The 24,338-nt window shown below is 40.6% G+C and overlaps 1 protein-coding gene across 5 annotated transcripts in view; it reads left to right on the top strand.

Annotated features, from left to right (window-relative positions):
- rims1b (regulating synaptic membrane exocytosis 1b) overlaps positions 1–24,338 on the top strand; it is a 79,890-nt gene that overhangs the window by 39,336 nt on the left and 16,216 nt on the right. For 3 of the 5 annotated variants that reach the window (XM_067584348.1, XM_067584349.1, XM_067584350.1), the window contains exons 3-17: positions 2,190–2,488; positions 3,050–3,960; positions 10,714–10,754; positions 11,058–11,168; positions 11,506–11,605; positions 12,830–12,953; positions 13,436–13,482; positions 13,672–13,787; positions 13,919–14,049; positions 14,229–14,400; positions 14,599–14,752; positions 16,996–17,149; positions 18,431–18,547; positions 18,984–19,046; positions 22,764–22,853. In XM_067584348.1, the coding sequence (XP_067440449.1) occupies positions 2,190–2,488; positions 3,050–3,960; positions 10,714–10,754; positions 11,058–11,168; positions 11,506–11,605; positions 12,830–12,953; positions 13,436–13,482; positions 13,672–13,787; positions 13,919–14,049; positions 14,229–14,400; positions 14,599–14,752; positions 16,996–17,149; positions 18,431–18,547; positions 18,984–19,046; positions 22,764–22,853 (2,630 nt within the window). Of the gene's footprint in view, positions 1–2,189; positions 2,489–3,049; positions 3,961–10,713; positions 10,755–11,057; positions 11,169–11,505; positions 11,606–12,829; positions 12,954–13,435; positions 13,483–13,671; positions 13,788–13,918; positions 14,050–14,228; positions 14,401–14,598; positions 14,753–14,974; positions 15,029–16,995; positions 17,150–18,430; positions 18,548–18,983; positions 19,047–19,548; positions 19,627–21,626; positions 21,977–22,763; positions 22,854–24,338 lie in introns of those variants that run through there. The other 2 variants (XM_067584353.1, XM_067584352.1) reach the window with 2 other exon arrangements.

A 24,338-nucleotide genomic window follows, 5' to 3' on the forward strand; every position in this document is an offset into this window, starting at 1 on the left:
GTCATCCATGTTGCTTATCTTACACCTACAAACAAGGACTATTTCAAATTGTATATATTTTTTAAAGGTGCTCGGCATGAGAGTTGTTAAGTTCAGAGGCTCAGAGGCTATCAGTTGGGGTGTGGTTTCAATGCCTCCTGCAGACACACTCACAGCATTTCAGAGCTCAGAATCAAATCAAATATTTACTAGCTATAAATAGCTTTTACATTACAGTTTTTTTATTTTGGAGAGTGGGCTTATTTTATAAAAAAAATAAAGTAACTGTTTTGTAGACAAACATGTAAAGTAAGGTATTGAAAATGGTATCATATCAGAACCAGTATACCAAGATTTCAACCAATGCCTGGCCCTGGTTATGGCTCTTCACATTAAAGAGTTAGAAACTGCTCCAGTAGTTTGATGTTTAACAAGTATCCAGATGTGAAGAATGGTATGACTGTTTCCATTTGGAGGAAATTTGAAGGGTGTAATTGGTGCCCTCATTTCAGTAAATTATACTATATATAAGGTAGCTTATATCCCATCATACACTGGGAAGGGATGGAGGGGGGTTGGGGCCAATGGGCTTAATCTTCAACCTGTGTTCTGAGTTCTGCCTGAAGGGGATGATGGAGAAGGGGGGCTATAGGTTAGAAGTTATGAATTGAGAGCTGGTATTGTCTGCTGATGATGAGTTGAATAATGGTGAAGAGCTGAAAGGATTACTGGCCACTGATAATCTGTGGCCCCTCAGCTGAGGTAAAGAGGTGGAGAAAGACAGAGAGAGAAAGAGACTGTAGTGTGTGGCTGGGCGGCTGCCCGACAGCTGTGGGCCGTGCGGGCAGCTGATTTACTTTAGATTAGTCTGGACATGCGCCAACTAGGATTCAATCAGGCCATGATGAATGTGCTTTGGTGCGCTGAAGGCTAACTGCTAACTGCTATACCGACTGCTAACAGTCCAACCCACTGGCCGTAAAGGAGTAACATTTTGGGGTTTCCAGAGGTCCCAGAGGTGTTGTGTTTTCAACTTGTGCCAAGGTTCTGCTGTGGAATACGAGGGATGACTGTTTTCCCCCTTTGATTTGGATTTATTCTCAGAAAAATAAACCGCTGGGATTATAAATACAGAGGGAGATAAATCCTGTTTTTGTGCTGTTGAAGTGAGGTGGTATTCTGTAGCCATGGCTACATGTGAGTATTTGATGTTGTCTATGGGTTCAATTTAAAGGATGAAATTAATTTTTATCATTTCTATACTGTACATGTCAGTGATCATCAATCTTCCATTGTGATGGTGCATTTTATAGAATTTTAGAGGCTGAATCACAATAAATCACATGTGTTTGCAAAAGTTATGCACTAACTAGATGTGTAGAATTGACACAAATCTGTCTCAATCATTTCTTATCCTTTCAGATGAAAACAATATATTTATATAAACAGTTCAATACTATTTGGAGCTCATCTTTCCTTTCTCATCTGTAACTGGAGTTTAACTATATTGTTTGTAGCCTTCCAAATTTAGATCTTTTTGTTATATCATCAACATGAGTGTAATGGATTAATTTAAAAGTAATACTTTTTATTAATGGGTTACAATGAAATTCACAGCATTAGAGCCTACAGGGCAGTGACACAACCTCTGAAGCCGGTTCAGTATTATTTTCTTAATAGCAGTGCAGAACTGTGCCATAGCCTTTGCTAAGCTATGTTCACAGATAATGGATATGTTGAAATGGTAAAACTGCACAGTCTGTCATATCTGAGTGCTCTTTAATATTTGATTAGCTGGAGCAGAGGAGGGAGTCATGCAGGGAGACTTTGGTGGAAATTCTGTTTTCTTCTTCTTTTTGTTTTTTAAAAAAGGCAGAGCTAATGGCATTTACGTATATGAACTGAAAAATGCTATAAAAGGTTTGTAGAGGTTGTGTGGTTGACAGATGCTGGTTTGCCTCACAAGAGTTCTTAATGTCTAGAAAGAAATTGAATCTGCACCTTAATAAAGTTAAATACTGCTGCACTTGTTTGGTGCTAGGCTCAATGTTCAATAAAATTTGTGTTGTGTACATGTTGACAATACCTCAGATTTCTGTGTCACAGGCATGCTTAACCACTTTTTGTTAGGTATTCCACTCATTTAATGTCCTTAATTAATGCTGCTGAACCCAGCTTGCCAAACGCTTTTGTCCTTTCAACCCTTACAGGTAATGTGGGTATGCAACCTGTGCCGTAAGCAGCAAGAGATTCTCACCAAATCAGGAGAATGGTTTTCGGGGTCAGGGGTGCGGCCTGGGAGCCTGGGCACCTCTTTGACCGACCCAGCCACGGGAGGTGAGGCCCAACGGGACAGGAAGCTACTCCGCTCCAGGTCCCAAGCCCCGCCCTCTACCAACTCCAACACAGGCCTGCCAGACGGGACACAGCCGCCCACTGGTGTCACTGCTGCCAAGGGTGCTGACACCATGCCCGGCTCCCGCTCCCAAAGTGAACCACCCAGAGAAAAGTAAGACATCATGATACACTGAACCCAAATTCTGTGATGTATTCCAATTTTACACCACAGTAGCTGCCATTAGAGCATGTTTTATAAGTGAAACTGGGGTGTGTGTGTACTTTTTGTAACTGGTGTGTGTATAACTTTATTCATTAACATGAAGGGAATTGGAGGATTGGAAAATAGAAACCATGTTTTTTCTTAACTGTGAAAGATAGGCTGGCTGAAGCTCTCGTTGTTTTTTTAATCCCTGGGGTAAAAAAAAGAATATATCTGTGTCTGTTCTAGCTTAACCAATGTAAAAGCTAGGTCACAGGTTTTAGTCTTGAGAGGTCTTTGATTCAGTCCCTTTTGTTTTCATTTGATGGATGAGTTCAATAAGAAGGTTTTGCAAATATATTTGCAAATATAGGAACATTCTTAGTGCAGTCTATTCCTGTACAAAACACATTTCTCAGCATTTTTTCATATTACAAATGCCAACATTGCTCACCTGTTGTAATGGAAATGATGCACCTGTGCTTATGTGTATGTAGACTATATGTTATAATGAATCCCTTTCTTATCCAGGAAAAGGCCAGTTTCCCTTCATGAACAAAATGGTAAGGGAGGCATGGGGCGTGGTAGTGGCCGGAGGCCTGCTGGGAAGTTGCCGTCTCAGTCATCCCTGGATGAGCGGGTAGGCCCCGGGGACCGAGGAGAGAGACGGTTAGGAGATGGTCGAAGGCTGGAGAAGATCCATTCTCAGGACTATGAGGATGGGGAGGAGAATTTGGGTCGTTTAGAAACACACCGCAGACGCCCAGAGGATGAGGAGCAGAGGGAGCGCCAACGCCGTGAGGAGGAGTTCCAGAACCGTTACCGTAGTGACCCCAACCTTGCCCGATACCCAGTTAAACCACAGAAAGAGGAGCAGGAGATGCGCATGCATGCTAAGGTTTCCAAGGTCCGCCATGAACGACGGCACAGTGATCTGGCGATCAATGAAGTCGGACTAGGGCCTGGTGAAGGAGGTGGAGGTGGTGGAGGAGGCAGTGCAGGGGAGGTGCCTGAAAACCGTCTGGCCAGGAGAGGAGGGGGTGGGGAGAAAGACCGCAAGGCCGTTTTGGAGAACCACCAAGCTTACTCTGTGGATAGGACCGTGGGGGTTGGAGGGGGACCTCCACCTGCTGTGGGTGGTGTGAGATCAGGGCCCCAGCCTGGGGGACCGGTGCCTCCAGATTGGGGCCCGAACAAGGGCCGCCTAGAGCCTGGTATAACACGGACACCAAGGGACAAAGGTGGGGATAACCTGCTGAGGAAGGACTCTCAGAGCTCGGACCAGTCGGAGTCTTTGCGGCCGCCCCCTCCACGGTCATACAAGAGCAAGCGCGGAGTCAACAAGAGGCAGATGTCCATCAGCAGCTCAGAGGAGGAGGGCGGCTCCACGCCCGAGTACACCAGCTGTGAGGACGTGGACATGGAAAGCGTCAGCGAGAAAGGTCAGTCAGACAGATGTGTTCACTCCAGTAGCTTACTAAGCTAAATCTATCTGAACTTGCATACCTTGCAATGTTTGCTTTCATCAATTTTCTTACATTAGATAATACTCACTTTCATTTGTTAAAGCTACATTTCAAGTCTCATATGTCATTTTCTAGTCACCAAAACTTGGTAATGAGCCGCAGCAGCTCTCACCTAGCTCACATGTTCATCCATAATCTCCACATATGATCCTCATACTGTCTAGCTGAAACAGAAGGGATCTCTGCATTCGTTGCATTCTCATCATTGTCAAGATCACTTTCAGATTATGCCTGTATCACCTACTGTATGCCCAGTACAGTGTGGGCAGGATTAGATTCATAACAGTAATAGGAGTGATGGCTAATTGTAACCGACCTGCCACTGATACCCTGAGAGATAGAAAGATCCTGACTGAGCAATTGGACAGGAAAGAACTGTTTTTCAAATGAATGATGGGTTCAAGATTCAATAATCCTAAAACAGCTAAGTACAATAAGAACACCTCTCCGTATCGTCATATCTTCCTAGCCCATCTAAAATTGCCTTTGTAGGAGAATCATGATACTGAAAACAATAAAGCAAGACATATTTTAGCTCATAAGATTATTCTAATACCAACACATTCTAATTTCGGACTGTAAAACTATATGATGACTCACAGGATGAAGCACCCACCTAGTGCACAGTGCATTTCTATCCCTGTGTGTCATCTACACCTCTGTGCTGTGGCTAAACCCTGCTGCTCTCAGGACAGTTCTCATTTATTTGGAGAGTCCCTGTGATTTAGGCCAGCAGATTTGTGGAATTAGGTCAGTGGCTCTCTTGCTACGTAATGCTTTGCAAACAGCCAGCTGCACCACCCAACCATGGACCACCAGCTAAAATCAAGCCCGTTGTGGTTGCATGCTATCTGGTCACTTCTGGCTCCTCGCTACCAATGTTTTTTGCAGCTCACCGCTGGTAGAAGCAATGTTCGGCTATGCTAAGATAAGCCACGCAGGGGGCTCTGAGTTCTAGAGGAGGCAGTAGGTAGAGTTAACTGTGCTCTATCAGCTTATCTCTCTCACCGGTCACAGAAGGGGCCTGTTCCAGATGTTTTAATCCAGATTACTATAACTCAGGGAATGGTTATGGGTAGATGGTGTGGATTGGGTTTATTAGCTGTTTTAAACACTCTTTAGCTAGCTGGGCCTTGAAACAGCATGACTCCTTTTATTCTCATCTGTGGCATGAAGCCAGTTTTGCAGGATATTGTTCAGTATGTATCCATACATACTGTAAATTCATCAGATTAAGTGAGATGGATAAAGACGCATAGGGTCAAGGTTTCTTCTTCTGTTTTTAGCAGAAAATGCATGTTGTTGTGTGACATTATTTCAAGTCTAGACTTTGGTTATGCTTTGGTGTCAGTTACTGAGTACTTAACATAGTATTGTTCTTGATAAATACTTAGAGAGTAATTAAGAGTTACTGTTACTGCAGGTTTATGAGATACAATATACATGCGAGCTCATGTTAATTTATATAACATGATTATAAATGTTGTCTGCAATTGAAGTGCCACAGTGTCAAATAATTGTTTGAAAGCCTCACAATGAAATGACTGGTATGGATGGTGATCAACCTCATTTGAATGTGATTGCCATAATTTATAATGGTGCACAATCCAACTTCTTAAAGTAGTTGCAGCCAGTCCCAACCCAATAGCCCCAGTGGTTGTAAATGTAAAACTAAGTAATAAGTAAGTGGACCGACAAACAAAACTTGTGTGATCAAGACTTTTGAATAAGGGTAAAAGTGCAACTTTTAAACCATGCGGTATACATAATCATAACTCGTTATGAGGTTGAATACCTTTTTTGCCTTAGACATTATGTAGTAAATGTTAATGTTATTTTTATACAGTGAGTCAACTATATTTGACAAGTAAAAAGGCTTGACAATAAATGGATTAAATGCAGCACACAAGAATTGAGGTTTGAGGTTATGCGTACACATTTCTCGGATTACAAGCTGTGATTTTTAAACACTTATCACAAAACAGACATGATGTATAAGAGGGTGTTATGTAATATTCATGTATGGACAGTTGATTCTCTTCAAAATTACTGTAAAACAGTATTCACACACAGTATTTCACATTCTGCCCAAAAAATTGCAACCCACCGTATATACCAGTGAATCTTCCAGACTGGGCCTTTAATGACACAGCAGCTTTGACTCAGTGTTTGAAGTAAAATGGAAGGAGGGAGCGATTCAGTGTAACTGGGTTACTTCCGTGGTGTAAAGAAAAAAAACAAAGTGATAATGGTTCTGAGGAAATGGAAGGGGAAGTCTTCTGTCGGGGATGACATTTGGTCCCAGTGTGTTTCATTTTAGCCACTATTGTGTGTAGTGGGCCTGTATGAAATATTCCAGAATTACTTTAATGGTCCACAGAGAATGAGCATGAACATGAACTTGCTTTGCTATACTGTAGGTGCAGCAAGCAAAAGCGATGATGTGGAATGAGATTTTTTTTTATAGTTGAGAAAACTGAGTCAGTTATAAGACAACAGGTCTTGTGGCATTGTAATACAGCCTTTTGACTCAGTGTGCAGTGTGTCGTCTGCCTTTTCAGGAATGTAGAATATCAGTGCAAATAGCAAACTGCTATTTATCTCTGAGGTACTCATGCCAAAACCTGATGCTCAGAATTGATGTTTTTATTTTTTTCTGATATCAGTCTTTATTGTAGTCTTGATCCAGCACCATCATAGTACAAACCATGATCCTGAAAAGCAAAATCAAAGTATTCAGTCACTCAGGGGTTAATTAAAATTGTTATGATAAATTGAAAATACAAACTCATTGGATGATAGTGGGCAGTGATGTTAACAACCTTCCAAGTAGGAAAAAATGACATTAGGCATGTGCAAAGTATCAAACAACACAAATCACTCCAACCAAGAAAAATCTCTTCCTGTGTCCAGTTAATAATATCCATGTAGAATCAAAGATGGTGCAGGATTTCTTCCTTTCTCAGTGACTGGAGTGCTGCCCAGTCAGTCACAGTGGACCCAGTACTGCCGCTGATGATCGTAAGCTATATCGCAACAATACTACTGATAAAAACAGTAGTCTCATTTTTACAGTACATTATATCTTCCATTATAGAAGTAGGTAAAATATGACTTAAAGGCAAGATTATCCTCTTGAACAAAACAGGTAATATATTCTTTGCAACAGTAAGATTCTCTCTTATTCACACATAAATGCAGATTGACATATACTGCTGTTTTATCACACAAGAGTGTCTTCACTAACAAAGTAAACAGAGTTTCACATGATGACTGCGCTACATAATGAAACCAAAGAAATGCTTGTGCAAAACCTTTTAAAGTTGATGACAGAACAGACTCATTTCTTAGCATTAGCACAAACAAAACAAAAATATCAATTCTGTATGAATGTACATTATTTATTTTTGGTAACATGATGGCATACAGTTAAGTGTTAACGCAGCAAAATTAAAGAACATTTGCTGACACATGCCTTTTAATTGTTCCAAGATTCAAATCTATGACCTTTGGTCTGTCATGATCCCCACCTGTTGAGTAGTCTGTCTGTGGACACTGTTAGGCCCAGCAAATTCCATAACAGACATGTCTCCTCTCATCTATAATAATATTTTTATGGACTTATTGTATCGTTTATTTTACTTTACTGCCATTGTGAAGCAGACCTTCAATGTGTTGTGAAAGGTTCGTCATTTTATTTGATATCTTTCTTAGCCTAGCTTGCTAGCATAATTCATACACCTGGTTTAGTTTGGTTTGCTTAGAATAAATTGAACTCAGAACACCTGGTTGATATTAATTACACTGAATGAGTAAATTGTGTTGATAGTAGAAATTATGTTAAAGACAGAAGACAATTTTTTTTTTTTTTTTTTATCAAATTAGCACATGTTGGTATTTAGGGTTTTTTTAGGCCATGTGGAGGAGGAGAGTTGATGGGAGTTCAAGATCATGTGATGTAGAGATTTCTGTTTATGTGATGTTAGAGGCTGTGTGTGGGATTTTGTTCATTTTCGTTCCAGCAAATGGTGAAGTAACAGATGGAGCAGTGGAGGAGGACACACACACACACACACACACACACACACACACACACACACACACACACACACACACACACACACACACACACACACAGAGTATTTATCAAGAACAATACTACATTAATACCTGCAAAGAGCCGATGCTTTGATGTAACATCAGTTAGAAGAGCAGCCCAGATTCTGTAATCTGCCCAGTGTGTTCATCCTCCAAAACCAAAAATGCCTGTTCAGCAGTTCAAAGTGTGGAGTCAACATTTATCCTCTCAAGCATTCTCAGTGGACTTTAAGATTTCAGATTAGCAGCACTACAGTCATGTCTACTCAGACTTTTTTTTCTCCTGATTTCCACTATCTCCATCACTTATGCTCTTATTGGCTAACCTGTCAGATAGAGCAGTCATTTTCCCTTTGGTTCCCACTGAATATTAATATAAATGTTTTTTTGACTTATGGATGTGTTCTTTTTTTCCATTAAGTTTAAGCTCCGTTCACTTCCTTCCTGTTTTCTTTTGCCATGAACTTCAGCTGAATCATTGGCCTCACTCTGTGCCAGGCACGCACATTTCACTTACCTTAAAACTGAAGTTCTTCAAAGTCCCCTGAGAGCCTTTAAATCCCCGTCTGATGTCATTATGCTGTTGTTTTATTCCTGAGGTGGAATACTGGCCATGAATCTCACAGGCTGCTCTGATCTGATGCTGGGCCAGTTACTGTAACTTCCTGTACTTGAGCTGACCATCTGTCAGTGTTAATGAGAGCTGGGATACACTGACAGTCACTGGTGTCTCTGCCCCTGGACAGGCTCTTGCATGAGTGTTTGACAAACCAGCTTGAAGCAAAGTGACTTCATCTGACTATGAATGAAGTTTTTTTTCTCTTTTTTTTATATCAGCTCTCCAAGACTGCTTGTGTTGCCTTTTTTCAATACGCTTATTGTATAACTTTTATTTATTTATGGCTGTTTTAACTTCTATTTAACATTCAATTTAAAAGTGAGGTGTATTCCAAACAATTAAAGTCAGGGAGTTTCATCAGTTATGTAGAAGTTGGAATACTTATGTAACTATGGATCCCCTGCAGCCCTAAGAGATAATTTTTAAAAAAAAATCTTGTATGCACATATTATGTATGTGAGCACTGTACATTACATCATTGAATTTTATAGATAGATTTTTATTATGATTTCATTTAGGGAAGTATATTTGAAGTGTATTTTGCAATTTGCATAAATTAATTGCATTATTGCATTACTTTCCCCCCTCTTTCTTCTTTTCCTTTGTTATTATGTTAATGGATTTTTTTGGGTGTTGAACAAACAGCAAATCCCCTCCTACCTCCCCTGCATGGGACATAAAAGAAAAGGCACAGGTTCTGGAAGTGTAAATACAAAAATGAAGGAAAAAATAGAAATAAACAAAAGTTCTGTCATTTACGATGATGGATTAAAATAGTAATTAAAAATAAAACTGTTAATGAGTAAGTGGCAAATCCTATTCCATCTGTCCATGAACCAACAGTGGTAGAATTAGTTGAATCTATCCAATGAGTTCATATGACATAAGGTCAAGTATAGTTGAGCCAGTGTTTTAGTGTCAAAGTTTGTGGAGATGTCCCTCGTCGAGTAATAAGCGTCTTGGTTTCCGACATACCAGCCAGCCTGAGGAGACGGTCCATGTGTATGAAGTGCCCAGTGTGTCAGGAGGGCAAGATAAACAATGGGAATATAAACCAATGAGGTATCTTATCCAGAGTGCCATATATAGTAGATTCTATGACAAACTTCAAACAAATGAATTGATGATTGGGGGACACCCTGACAACATTACCCTAAACTGTATCCTAATCTTTCTTTTGTCTCATTTGAGACATATCTTTCTCAGTCTTTCATACCTGGAATTGAAGCCTTAGAGCAGGGGTTCTCAAACTTTTTGGGGCCAGGGGCCAGGGTTTTTCCAAGGACCCCTTCATAATCATAACATTGATTAAGCATATGTGTACTACCATTTGTACTGTTAGATGCCATTGGAACTATTTGTATTCTAAAAATTTTCAACCTACATAAATATTTCAGACCTGTGTCATAGTGCTAAAAATAAACATGTTTCAATTTGAATCATGTTAATACCACATATACTTTTAAACAGAGGGTCACTTTATTCAAATTGCATTTGGACTCAACTTCACAGCATTTGTACTCAACCGTTGTCCTCCCAGGTACCTCCTTGCAGAACAGAAAGTCCTCCAAAATGTTCCCTTACCACGGATAGCAAACCAAAACAATCAACTAAGCCGTGCTGGCAATGTCTGTTGATTTGTCCCGCTGAATAGAAAATTTCTCACAGGAACACAATCAATCCAGTAGCTGTGACTGAATATCAACTGAGAGTTCTTCAATTCTCCTCCTCATGGTGTCATTTGAGAGAGGTACAGCCTTCAGTTTATTAGCTGCCTTTGTCCCAAGGTGTATTATTTTATTGCACAGCTTGGGGCAAGTAATTTATAGCAAATTATTTCCAATGGGGTCCATGGACCTTAGAGTATGATATAAATTTACTGTACATACCTTTTTCGTGCTGACAGAGACCAAGTAACTATTTTCTCTCAATCTTTCTCTGTCTCCCTGCAGGTGACTGGGACTGTCATCCTCTAGATCCTGCAGTGTGGCATGTAAGTTTCAGCAAAACATGGCAGATTCACAGTTTTTGTATGATGCACTTACATACACCTACATGTAGTCCTCACATGCAGACACATGCAAGTTTCAAAGTGCATGAAACAATGAAACAATGAAACATGAAACAAAAACTGAAACAACAGCAATAATGTGTCACTCCAGGCCCTCTTTACTTCTTTCTTTCTCTTTTTTCTCAACCTGTCCTTCCTTTCCTCCTCTCTGTTTTCCCTTCATTCTTCCCTCCTTTGTTCACCACACCTCCTCATAACTGTCCTCTCTATCTTCTGTCCCTGTAGCATCCAGTTACATGGCAGCCATCCAAAGAGGGTGATCACCTGATTGGACGTATCACGCTAAGCAAGAGGTCTGCCATGCCCCGTGAAGCTGGCTCTCTCCTCGGCTTAAAAGTAAGCAGGGAATCATTCACATGTGTAAAAACCAAACCTATAAATAATTTGTTAGTGTCTGTTTTAGATTTAGTGGAATGCCAGATGAAGATAATTTACAGAGAAAACAGATCATGTTAGGAATGAAAACAGGAATAGTAATGCTGTGTAATTCCTGTGAAAGCTGTAGTATACTATTGGATGACATTGAACGCTGAAGAGTATTCCAAGACACCTGTATGTAGAGTAGTTCCTGTTGAGCAATTACTGCGTCCTGCAGAAAACAGGAAAATGCCATTAAGCCTGCCAACATGTACCTCTTTTCCTTTCCATTCTTTTGTCTCCCCTTTGTGTGCAGGTGGTAGGAGGAAAGATGACAGAGACAGGGAGACTTGGGGCCTTCATCACCAAAGTCAAGAAAGGCAGCCTAGCAGATGTCGTGGGACACCTACGAGCAGGTGCGAATCCCTTGAACATATTGTTCCTAAGCAGAAGATGCTGTAGTACCTTGTGTATACTTGGTTGATAACAGTATAATTGTGAAGCTGACTTTTAAAGTTGAACTGAAACGATCAGTCGGTACATATATCTCTGCTTTTTTTGACTTGTGTAATGTACAAAATTATAATTACTGTAAAGTAGGATTTTAAATTTCATTAATTTTTTACTGTGATATCTCCAGCTACCTTAGTGCTCTCCAGGAGGCATGAATTTGTAGTACTGACTGACAGTGTCGATATGGGATTGGTGCAATATCTTTGTGGGCAGACACAAAAAATAGTTCATAATATCCCTTATCTCTTTACAACATTCAATATTTTGGAGGATCCATTGTGCTGTTAAGTTTGTATTCCATGCAGAAAGAGGAATCTAGCAAACTAACTTCCACTTTTCTAACTTTCTAACATTTGCGCTGATTACCACTTGATGTTACCTTTCGTTCACGTTATGACATCACAAACTGAGTCATCACTTTCAGCACTGTGTTTGTTACACAGTATCCAACGGAGTCTAACTAGTGTTAGTGGTCTCTCTTTCATGGGTCCACATGTGGTGATGGCAAATGACCAGACTGTCAAAACTCACAGCAACAAGTAGCCCTGTCACTACTCCATATGTTACCTTGGGAATTTGATCAAATCTACTGGGAATCTGTGTTAACATAAGCAAACCAGGCTAACTAGCTTCCATTTCAGAAGTGGAGTGTCCATTTTCTGAGTTGAAGCTATTTAGCCTAGATTGCTGGCAAGTCGTCCAAGATGTTGAATGTTATAACGGCTAGATGGCTTAAAGCTGAATGCCAATGCTATGTTGGCTTATTGAAAAAGCGGGAAAACATCTTGCATCAACGTTCATGGCATATGTGGCTTCCATGGTCTGATGACATGGGAAAGGTCCATCTAGTAGCATGAAGCTAAGAAGCTGTGTCCACGAATAAGAAGCTGTTTCCACAAATAAAATTTTAACCTCTTTTGAAAGAAAAATATGCTACCTAGCTGCAGTATCTTTATAGTTTATATTTCCATATATGAAACAGTGAGCAGAATTCAAATTTCAGTGCCACTTTTAAGTTTAAGTTTAATTCTCTGAGAGCACCTACTTTACTTTAGTCTTTGTCAGCAAATGCAATGATGAGCCTCAGGCTGGATCATCACTATGTGTGTTGGCCATCTCGGTTCCAGGTGATGAGGTGTTGCAGTGGAATGGGAAGTCGTTGCCAGGAGCAACCAAGAAAGAAGTGTACAATATTATCCTTGAATCCAAGGCTGAGCCTCAAGTGGAAATTGTTGTTTCAAGACCTATCGGGTAAGATAAATATGTGTAATAATGATCATATAAACTACCTGAGTGATGGTTTTATTTTTTTTCTGACAGATACTTTTGATATGTCTCCTTCCTTTATCTAAAAGCTCTATCCACCGAATTATGTCCAAAAACTTCTTGAGAAAAGTGTATAGAGCATATCAGTAAGTAGTGTTGATTTGATGGGTGGTACCCCCTCCCCTCATGCCTTCCTTGAAATCCTGAACATCCAAGACAAATATCCCTCATTCCAGTTATCCTTTTCTCCTTTACTACTCACTATGTTTAAAATGTAAATGTGCATTTGATTGACTGCTTGCTCTTCTTATACCTACCATGTAACTGTTGGTTGACATGAGCCTGCTACTCATTCATTTTTCAAAGATGAATGTTCACTGAAGTCCTGATTGTGTCTTTATATTCCAAGTAGCTTTATGTATGTATAGTAAATTTCAAGTTCAGCAATTCTCTTTTGTTTTTCACAGAGACATCCCAAGAATCCCAGAGTCATCCCACCCTCCTCTAGAATCTAGTAAGTGGTTATGTGGGCAGCTTTATTGCCAATATACTGTATGTTATTACCAGAGTTTATTGTCTATGTAAGTAGGTTCTGAAGAGAAATAAGAGACTCTAGACTTGACGTAATGCTTATTCTTTCTAATCTTGGTAGTGCCTTTTCTTATGGTTTATAACAACATCTGGTGTGCTCTCCATCCTTCAGCAGGCTCCAGTTCCTTTGAGTCACAGAAAATGGACCGTCCTTCTATATCAGTGATGTCCCCTACCAGCCCCGGGACCCTCAGAGACCTTCCTCTGGTACTGCCTGGACAGCTCTCTGTGAGTACCTGGAAGAGAATGGGGAAGGGGCAAGGGAATACATTGGGGATTTGGAGTTGAAATACTATATCACCTCTTGTTGATGTGTATAGATATGGGTATAGGTTCACTTTCTTCACAAATTGTTACAGGTGAAACTGTGGTATGACAAAGTGGGCCATCAGTTGATCGTCAACGTCCTTCAAGCCATAGACCTGCCACCCCGACCAGACGGACGACCTCGGAACCCCTATGTCAAGATGTACTTCCTGCCTGATAGAAGGTGAGGTCATTGTGGGTCCCTTTCATGAGTACCATTGCATGGAGATATTAACATATTTATTGCCATAAATGTACCATTATCCATACTTGTTATTAAAAAAATACCATCTTAAGGATTAAGTTGAGAGACATGCTCCCCCCTCATGATCTAAACTCTGGGTGTTATGGCCTCTGTTCTAGTGATAAGAGTAAACGACGGACTAAAACAGTGAAGAAGAGCGCCGAGCCCAAGTGGAACCAGACCTTCCTATATCCCCACGTTCACCGACGGGACTTCCGAGAACGCATGCTAGAGATCACTGTCTGGGACCAGCCCAGGGTCCAGGAGGAGGAGAGCGAATTCCTGGGCGAGGTGGGAGACACACCATGTCCAAACATTATCTTCATACTGGTCTAATTTGTCTGCTGTTGCCTTTAAATAACCTTTATTTCTTGGTACTGCAAACATATGGATAATGTAGCACAACATCAAAAGGTCCAAGAGATTTCAAAACACATAAACCAAACCACAGATAAAGTGTCTACCCTCTCCCTCTCTGTCCTCTCTCAGATCCTGATAGAGCTGGAGACTGCCTTGCTGGATGACATTCCTCATTGGTATAAACTCCAGACGCATGACGTGTCCTCTATACCTCTGCCACAGCCCTCTCCATACCTCCCACGCAGACACGTCCATGGAGACAGCCCCAGCAAGAAACTACAGAGTATGTCCACCTGTACATAGTATATGTACATAAATTCTATGTATATATATTTGTTTGTTCTGTGAACCTACAATAGATCTGAGTGTGTAGTTGTCAACTTTTCCTTTACTGAGCTTCTTATTTTTCGTCTCTCAGTGCGGGAGATGGACACACAGAACCTCTCGACCTTACCCTCTCCTGTGTGTGTGTATGTTGTGTGTACGTGTGTGTGTGTGTGTGCAGGGTCTCATCGCATCATTGATACAGAGTTTGATGATGGTTTGATAGTGACTAAAGGTGGGTGGGGGGCATGGTTACTGAGCATTTCCTTGTAGTAGCCTGTAGGCGTCCAGCACTGGGTGAGAAAGCATCTTCTTGCATCCTCCCTCCATCTGTTTTTCCCAAACCTTCCAACCTCCTTTTGGCTCCACTGTATGTTTTAGAACAAATTGCACCCAAATTAAAATAATTAATCTTTGCTGTATCAGCGAAAGGCAACACTCCAAAGACTTTTGCAATTCATCATATTGCTACCGGAATGCTGATTTTGAATTGCAGTATTGTGGTGTACAGTCTTTATACTGCTGCTGTTTAGCAGTGTACTGTACTTCACTGAGGCTGCAGTGAACAGTTTCTCCTCTTCTGCTGGGCCGTAGAAACACTTGAAGCACTGAGTGCATGTAAGACTGTAGAGCTACAGTAGTTCACTGCCATTCCACTAAGTCTCCTGCCATTCTTCTGCATGTGTCTAGTCCTGCCCCGATGTTGCTTACTTTACTGAAAGGACTTAATGTACAGTAGAAGCTAAATTTGTGTATTATTTGGCAAGTAGAGTCACTACAACTGCTTTGTTGTTTGACTGTTTCTGCTGTGGCTTCATTTCCTGTCACTCAAATGTAGACCTGCCTGTTTTAAGATAGTAATAGATTTTTGGCCTTTTCAAATGCCAGATGGTTGAGGTTAGCGACATGACTGTCAGAAAGTGTACACAATCAGGAAATTATTTGATTTTTTGGATACTGTAAACGGATAAAGATAATAGTTGCTGGTTTCAGAAGTATTTTTCCCCAGTGTGAATTCTCCTTCTTCAGAAACTTCATTTCTGAGAATCTACATTTATGCCAAACTGACATATATAATCATATGTTATGATGGGTGGCTTTAAATATTATAATACTCATGAGCCTCAGCTGCTGTTGCTATGGAGAACAAGCCAGTCAGAGGCATCAGAGGTAGAGAATCAGAGCTTTAGTGAATTCAAAACCAAATGAATTAGAATTTTTGCCCAGAATCCAAAACTGAATTAAATTAAGCTGAAGTTGTAAAACAGTGATATCTTTATCTTCTGCTTGTTGTTAGAGCAGTATGTAACATAAATGCACTTTGGGAGTCACAGTTACTTTTTACTTTTTATCAATGAACCAGATATTGTGTTATTAATTGATACTGATGATTCAATCATGAGAGTTTCATGCCCATCCAAGCCAGGAAATAGCTCCAAATGCTGCTTTATATGGAGAAAATTAGCATGGCTTTTACTTACAGAAGTCTGGACACCTAAAATATTTTTTTGCAAGCGACTCTATCGCACATCTAATTTATTAATTTTGTAATGTGGAGGGCCAAGAATGTTGTAAAATCATCTATCTATCCACACCTTTTTCACATTTTTGAGTCATGAACACACCTGTAGCAAGTATATTAACCCATTACAGCTTCAGTATATATTAACCATAGTAATGCATTTGTTGTATTATCTTTACCATTTCATATCTTCATTATTTTCTACACCACCCTCTTTGCCGCTACAGTGGTTAAATATCCCTGAGTTAAAAATCTGATCTCTCTTATCATCTGGCACTCCATGCAGGTTAAACAACTGTTTAGAGATGCAGGTCTGACAGAAACATTGCGGAAACAGTCAGCTACTCAGGCTAGCTCATATGACTGGCTAACCTGTTTGCTAGCTGGTCATTTGCCTGTAAAACATCCTGATGTGATGTTCTACAGTCTGTAAGAGAATGGCATCTGTAATGGTAGTTAGTAGTACAACGCTCACAACTAGTGCATCCTTATCAAAGGACACACAACTAATGCCTGGATGTGTGTGTGTGTGGGTGTGTTTGTATGTGTGTGTCCATGCTTGTGTGTGTTGTATTCATATGATTCGATGAATCAACAAACATGTTTGTATGAATGTGTGTGTGTGTGTGTGTGTGTGTGAATTTTGCTTTTTTGCCCTTGTATGTGTGTGTGGTGTGTAGGTGCAGAGCGTAACTCCAGGGAGAGAGAGCGAGTCAGTACGCTGGCTGTGCCTGAGCAGCAGCGACCCGTCCAGCACCGCTCCCGCTCGGTGTCTCCTCACAGAGAGGACTCCTGCAGGGCGCGGTCACGACCCGCACATGTGCCCATGCAAAGGTCAGGATCACCTGCCAGCACTACCTGGTGAACTGTCAGTGGAGAGTGTGTTGTCTATGGTGAAAGTAGACTAGTGTAACGTAGTTTATAAGCTCCATACAGCCAGTAAATTCTTAATTTCAATGATCTCAGTGTTGTTTAAAGGTAAATTTACTGTAGCGTCTTAAATATGCATACCAGATTACATTTCCTAGCATCAGACAGTTTTGCTTTTTCATCAGCAGAACAAAGGATGTGTGGTCTACAACAGTGTCAGTGTGTATGTTCATGGTATTGTCGCTCCCTGACTACACTGTATACAATATGTGTCAGAGAATCAGTGTAGCTTGTTAACATGTGCTTATCAAAGCTTTTTAATCTCAATACTTTATGGCTAAATCATCACCAAACACTACAGATCTCTGTTTATGGCTTTTGGTGTGGCAATGTTATTAACTCTTCTGACAGCTGGAAATATGTTAATGTCAGTGTGACTATCATCCTGACATATTAACCACATGTTTAGCTTTGGGTCATCATTGTTAAATTATGTAAGTTTGGACTGAGCAGCCCTGTGATGATACACCCCATGTGAATGCACAGGACTGGTAGACCTAATTCAACTGACAAATTTTTAATTTGTTATTTTTCTATTAGCAATCTCAAGTGCTATGTAGTATCTATTTATTTCTTCCTCCATGTCACACACATCACACATGTGTTGCTTCTGCTGCATTTGATTGTCCATCGGTGAAGCATCCTGCAGAGATCAGTTCATCATAATAGTTATCTTTAGTTGTACCTCTTAATATACATGCATTTATAGACTGGAGTTTACATATTACATGTCAGTCAAAAAGAAGTAGAAGTGGCTTGCTAACATTACATTCAGCTCTGTCACTGTAGCTTATTAAATTACAGTAATGCTCTCACCTCTGATTAGGCCTATTCTTAGTTATTTATTCTTTTTTAGTAGGTTGGAAAGACATATTTTCTTTCATGGATGAATGTAAAATATGTTAACGTACAGTAAAACTTGTTAATTGCTGTCCAATACCAGAGAACCATCAGACAAAGACCAATTATTTGTCACTACAGTTTTTGCCACAGATCAGAAATGATAGTCATTTTGTATAGGTGTGTTGACTGTAGGTTATGTAATTCTAATAACATCATGTGGATGCTGCATTCTCATTCTTAGATAGTCCGAATCACAAACTCTAAATTTAGATATTTTTTACTCTTTCCTAATTCTGTGTATATACCTCTGTTGTACATACATTAATTTGATATTTCCATCAGGAGTCTGGATGAGATCCACCAAAACCGCCACCACTCCCACTCCCCCTCCCGCTACCACGACTCCCACTTGGAGCATCAGCGCTCCGGCGACTCGGACTATGAATACTCTGAGGACAGGTAACCTGTTTTTGGGGTCTCTGGGGGACAGGGGGATGAGGATGTGTTTAAATTCACTTGGTGATTGGAAATTTGTTGTAAAAAATATGACAAAGAACAAGATGCACACACATTGGATCAGTGCTCCTTGTGGTTCATTCAGTAAGGTAATTAGTGAGCACTTGAATCTTGTTTTGGTTGATAAGTGTGCGTAATGTGCTTTTACAAAACTAATTTCTACTAATACTACTAACAGTGTGAAACTAGTGATTGCAACATACTAAGTTTGTTGTATCATTCTGTACTTTTGAATGCAGACTTGACTGAAATCTCAGAATTATGATTTCCTGGTTTCTCTCATTCATAAATTCACATGCCTGTCTGAGTTGCCATCCTCTTCTGTTGTGTTTTCTCGGGTTGTTTTTCATTTGTTCACCCATCGTCATGGCAATGACAGTGAGGTCCTGGAGATGCACAGGTCTATCCGCGGCGGGAGTGCCGAGTGCCTGCACACAAACAGGTAAAAAGAAAAAAAATGACAACAACCACCATTCAGCTTTATTTTAATACTATATGCCGTTTTATCATCATTTCCATCCTCACTATACTTTAATAATTTAATTTTAACACACTTAATGTTGATATTCTCGATGCAGAGTGTGTTGATTATCTTGAATGTACTGTACATACTGTAGTGTGTATGTCTGCTTTTTTGCAACTGCATGTACACAAAATTGTGTCACATCAGCGTCAAGTACAGTAGTTGCACACTCATAAATTCATATCCGACTCAAAGGCATTCTCTATTGTCTCATAAAAACCCACACAACACACCGATCACTCTGTGAGGGGATTAGAGAGCCGCTCGGTGGCTGACCTCAAAGAAGGCAAAGCTCTTTTTGATTAATTTCTTTTATTTTTTGCATTTGATGTGGTCACTCTCAGCAGTTGTATACTTTTCCCACCTTGTTTTTTTTTTTCTTGTCTTGCTTTACGTGCATGATCTCCACCTATACGACCAGGGGCGTAGGTAGATACAGCAACACACTCCCCCCCAAAATGCCCCTGTTAGTAAATGGTATCCATAAAGACATTTACAGGTAAGCGTTTAGCTTGAAAGGCAGTCTTGCGTACCCTTTTCTGTTCCTGTCCAGCTTTCCCAGATTCATTTGTGGAGTTGGTGGGCCATTTTGTTGCGGCAGTGTTCGACGCAATAAATGCCCATGTCTCCCAGACCACTGTGCTGCTTGTGCTTGCTATGGTCGGAGTGTGTGCCTAGTTGCTTTGTCATGGAGCTGCTTTAACTAACTAAATAGTATGTGTTGCTTTTTCCCTCTGTACTGTATCTTTCAGTCCTTTGAAGGAAAATACCTATGCTTTTACATGTTGTTGCCCATTAAATACAAATCACATATAGGTCTATATATCAATATATACCTCTATACATCACTTCTGGACATTTTTCAAAACATAGCAGAGGTTTTTAGACTGATTCTAGGTTGCAGTGAAAACAGGAAGTCATTGGTGCAGTCAGGGGAGCTCTGCTATTTGGATTTTTAGAGACAAATGCCAATAAAGCTTTGCATTCAAAAGCAATGTTGTCAGATAGTCTAACCCGCAGGCTAAACAACAAGCAAACATGGACATTGTGAAGATTATAATGAGAATTTGGTCACTTCTTTTTAATGGTTAACTGAATCTCAAGGCCAGGATGTTGAGTGTCCCAGAATGCAACAACAAGGAAACATTTTGACACGTACTGATCACCACCACATTTCAAGTGTAGTTGGTTACTAGTCAGGCTAGAGGCATGGCTAGACGGTAGACCAACCAACTCTACATGTAGGTCAGTCAGTTGGTCCACCACTTTGGTCCAGACTGAACAACAATTAGATGGATTGTCATGAAATTTGGTACAGATATTCATGCTCCCCTCATCATAAAAAATCACTTTGTCCATACCTTTGGTTTATGACCGAATACCTGCCAAACTAATGGCATTCCCATCAGCCTCATCTGTACTTGTGTGTTTAGTGCTAATTAGCATGCTAGCACACTTGTGATGGTTAATATGGTAAACATATCTGCTAAACATCAGCATGTTAACCTTTTGATTGTGACCATATTAGCATGCTGATACTAGCATTTAGCTCAAAGCACCACTGTGACCAAGTACAGCCAAACAGAGCCGCTAGCATAAATGTAGACTCTTGAGGAGAACTACAGCATCTGGAAAACAGGTGTATGATGTCTTCTGTGGCTTTAAAGGAGACCGCACATTTATAACAAAAAGCCTGTGTTACAAACTATACTGTGGAGTTTGGAAGACATAGAGAGATTTACCCATATTAAGGACCAATAGTTGGGATATCGTTGCCTCTGCTTCACCATATTTGACTATGAAAGTGCAATTTTAAATCACTGCAGTACCCCTTTAACTGAATGGATAATAATGCCTGCCTGGAAATCAGTCTAAAACTTATACAAGTAATGTAAAGAATCTGTGAGTTGCAGTTAATGAGCTATAACATGTAAAACTATTAGTATTGTCTTTTAATATCAGATGTTGATCTTTAGCATCATAATTTGCACCAGATTACTCAGAGCACATTTACATGTAGAAAACACATTCTCACTCTTTTTGCTACCTCTGTAGCAGCATTTAAAAAAACATGCACATCATCTGTCAGATTTACTGTAATATCTCATCCCTAGCCACATGACCACTGGACAGACAGACCTACATAAGTAATTTCCTCCATTTCTCTTTCTCTGCTTTAATCCATTTTGTGGCACTCCTATACATTTGATAGATGTAGCTTGGTTTTTCTCACCACGTGCAGTCTCGATGGCTTTAGATCTTTAGATTGTGTTATATAATCTGCATTACATGTAATCTCCCCATATGTGTGTGTAGGGTCAATCCACAGGGAGGGCAAGAGGAACTCTCTCTATACTCTTACATAATGAATTCCTCATGCTGAGGTCACAGCAGGATGTGCTTCATCTGTGTTCATTAAGTCATTTGCTCTGTGTGGTGTTTCTGGTGATCACCAGCATCCCGATACAGATTTATAATGTAAACTGTGAACAGGAAGTTGAGAAGGAAACCATATTTTATGTTACACCATGATATGAATGTCGCTTCGCTGTCTCTTCTGATCATTTTGCATGAAGCCTGCTTAGTTTCACTCTTGTGCTCCCTCCCCAACCTTCACTTATTTTGTCTCTGCTTATTTCTGTCAGTTGCATGTGTCATTTTGTTTTTCCTTTGCCTTCCTTTGCACGCGGGTCTCTCCCGCTTGTCGTGGGCGGGGCACTGGCGTACAGCTCCACCCTTCCCGCATGCCTAAAGAACAAGCCACCCCACAGGCAAGAAGGGGGCAGCACCATGCCTCGTAGCATCCTTACACACCGTGTGCTCAGGTTCACTGATGAGGTCACGGTTAGGTAAGAACACACCCATCCCCTTGTCCTCTCGCCACCCCAAAACATTTTCTTTCCTCCTTTTTCGGGTGACAACACACCATGGAGGCTTAAGCATGTACTGGCAAACGCAGAGCATTAAACAACCACTAAACTCCTAAGCCCTTGTTGCCATGTGAGGCATTTGGCCTGAAACGTTATATGCAATGTCATGCGATGGCACGCAGCCAACCATCTGTTGAAAGTAACTGTTGTCACAGAGCAGCATGACGTGACAAACGACAAACATACAGCTGTGAGCATATGCAGCAGAGAGTAAAGTGAGTGCTGGCTGCTCTCCTTTCCTCCTCACTCATTCACTCCCTCAATCCACACTTACAAGCAGTTCCCTCTTCCACTTAGACCTGGTTCCCATGGCAACCCACCAACCTTCCATTTGAGTGGTCTCACAGTGTATGGCCGCGAGGAATGACTGGCTATGATAAATGGAGATACAGCATCAGAGCCATTACATGTTACTGCACTGTCTGATGGCCCTCCTTATTCTCTCTTTGTCTCTCCCTCTTTCTCTCTATCTACTCCTGCCTCTCTTTTTTCACATTACCCCTCATAATCCTTCTTTTTCGGTCTTTATCTGTATTTTTCTTTGTCTGCCTCCCACTCACTACCTTTTTGTTCTCATTCTCTCACATTCTTCACAATCTCTTCTTCCCGTCACCTCTCCTTGCATCCTCTGTCCTTGTACATCTTGTCTCCATCTCTGTTTCTCCTCTTCTATACCTCTCTCTGCTGCCACGTTGTGGCGGTGCAGCGACCTGCAGCCATCGTTGGACAGAGTGAGGAGTGCCAGCACCACTTGTCTGAGACCAGACACCAACTTTCACTCCCCTGACAGAGACAGGTATAAAAAAAAGAAGAAAAACATGCCTGTTTGTACACCAAACCACATTCATTCACACATTTTAATGGATCAAGTGAATGTCATTTGCACATTTGCACACATTATGATAAGTTATTGTAAAGATGAATACAGACACAATCATCATAGACTCTTGAAGTTGTCTTCGGTCACAGATTCTAAATCAGTATTTTTCTGGACTGCATGATTAAATGATTCAACATTTTGGGTTTAGGATGCTGCATGTTTTCACTCCAGTTCATGTCATGTGTCTCATCCACACATAAAAAACATAAAACACATCTACCTGCTGTTTAGAATGTGCACTCTGAAATAAATAAATAAATAAATAAATAATAATAGTAATAATAATAATAATATTAATACATTTAATTTGTACTTCACTTTTCATAGTGAAACTCAAAGTGGTACAGTATTAATAACAGAAGACACAACATAAAGAAAATAATAATAAGAGTTAAGATAAAAAAGCCTTCCTGAATAGAAAGGCTTTTAGGCCTTTTTTAAAAGAGTCTAGGGTCGGTGCTGTCCTCAGATGGTTAGGAAGGCTGTTCCACAAGCGTGGTGCAGCAGAGTGGAAGGCTTGATCCCCCCTACTGTGGAGCTTAGTACTAGGGGCCTGGAAGAGCAAGCTGCTGGCAGATCTGAGGGTGCAGGTGGAGGTTTGTAGTATGATCAGTTCCTGTAGATAGGGAGGCGCATGTCCTTTGATGGATTTGTATGTTAGTAGCAGGACTTTATAGGCAATCCCGAAGGAGACAGGGAGCCAGTGCAATGAAAACAGAATTGGTGTTATATGTTTGTGTTTCCACACATCTCATCAGAATACTGGCAGCGTTGTTCTGAACATAGTGGAGCTTCTGGATGCTCCTGCCAGGGATCCCTGTGAAGAGCACATTTGGGTAGTCCAGTCTTCAGATGATAAAGACATGGACAAGTTTCTCTGCATCTGACAGAGTTAGAGAGGGGCGGAGTTTAGAGATGTTTTTGAGATGGTAGAAAGAGGTTTTGCATAGATGTCTTATATGGTCATCAAAAGTCAGCTGAGGGTCAAACCTAAGACCCAGATAAATGACTGAGGAGCAAAGGGGGATATCCTGGCCCTCAAAGGTGAGATGACTGGGGGATGACTGAATCTGGTGTGGAGTGCCAATAAAGAGAGCTTCAGTTTTTCTGTTATTTATTTTGAGGAAATTTAATTTAATTTAACTGGAGGAAAGGACATCAGAGAGCGGATGTTGTTGACCTTGGCTCTGAAAAAGTCATGAAGCTGTTACATCACTGTTTTATAATCTCAATTGGGGTAGATGATTGTGGCTTCAGGAAATGATTTATGGTGGGAAAAAAAAAATGCTTAGTCTGTCTTTAATTTCAAAGACAGAAAATAAACCAGCAGTGTTCAGCACTGTATACTCCAACAGCAGAGGCAGTCTGAACAATGACTGACAAAGTTATAGAGCCGACAGG

Source organism: Thunnus thynnus, chromosome 3, assembly GCF_963924715.1.
Source record: "Thunnus thynnus chromosome 3, fThuThy2.1, whole genome shotgun sequence".
In the NCBI taxonomy this organism is placed as follows: Eukaryota; Metazoa; Chordata; class Actinopteri; order Scombriformes; family Scombridae; genus Thunnus; species Thunnus thynnus.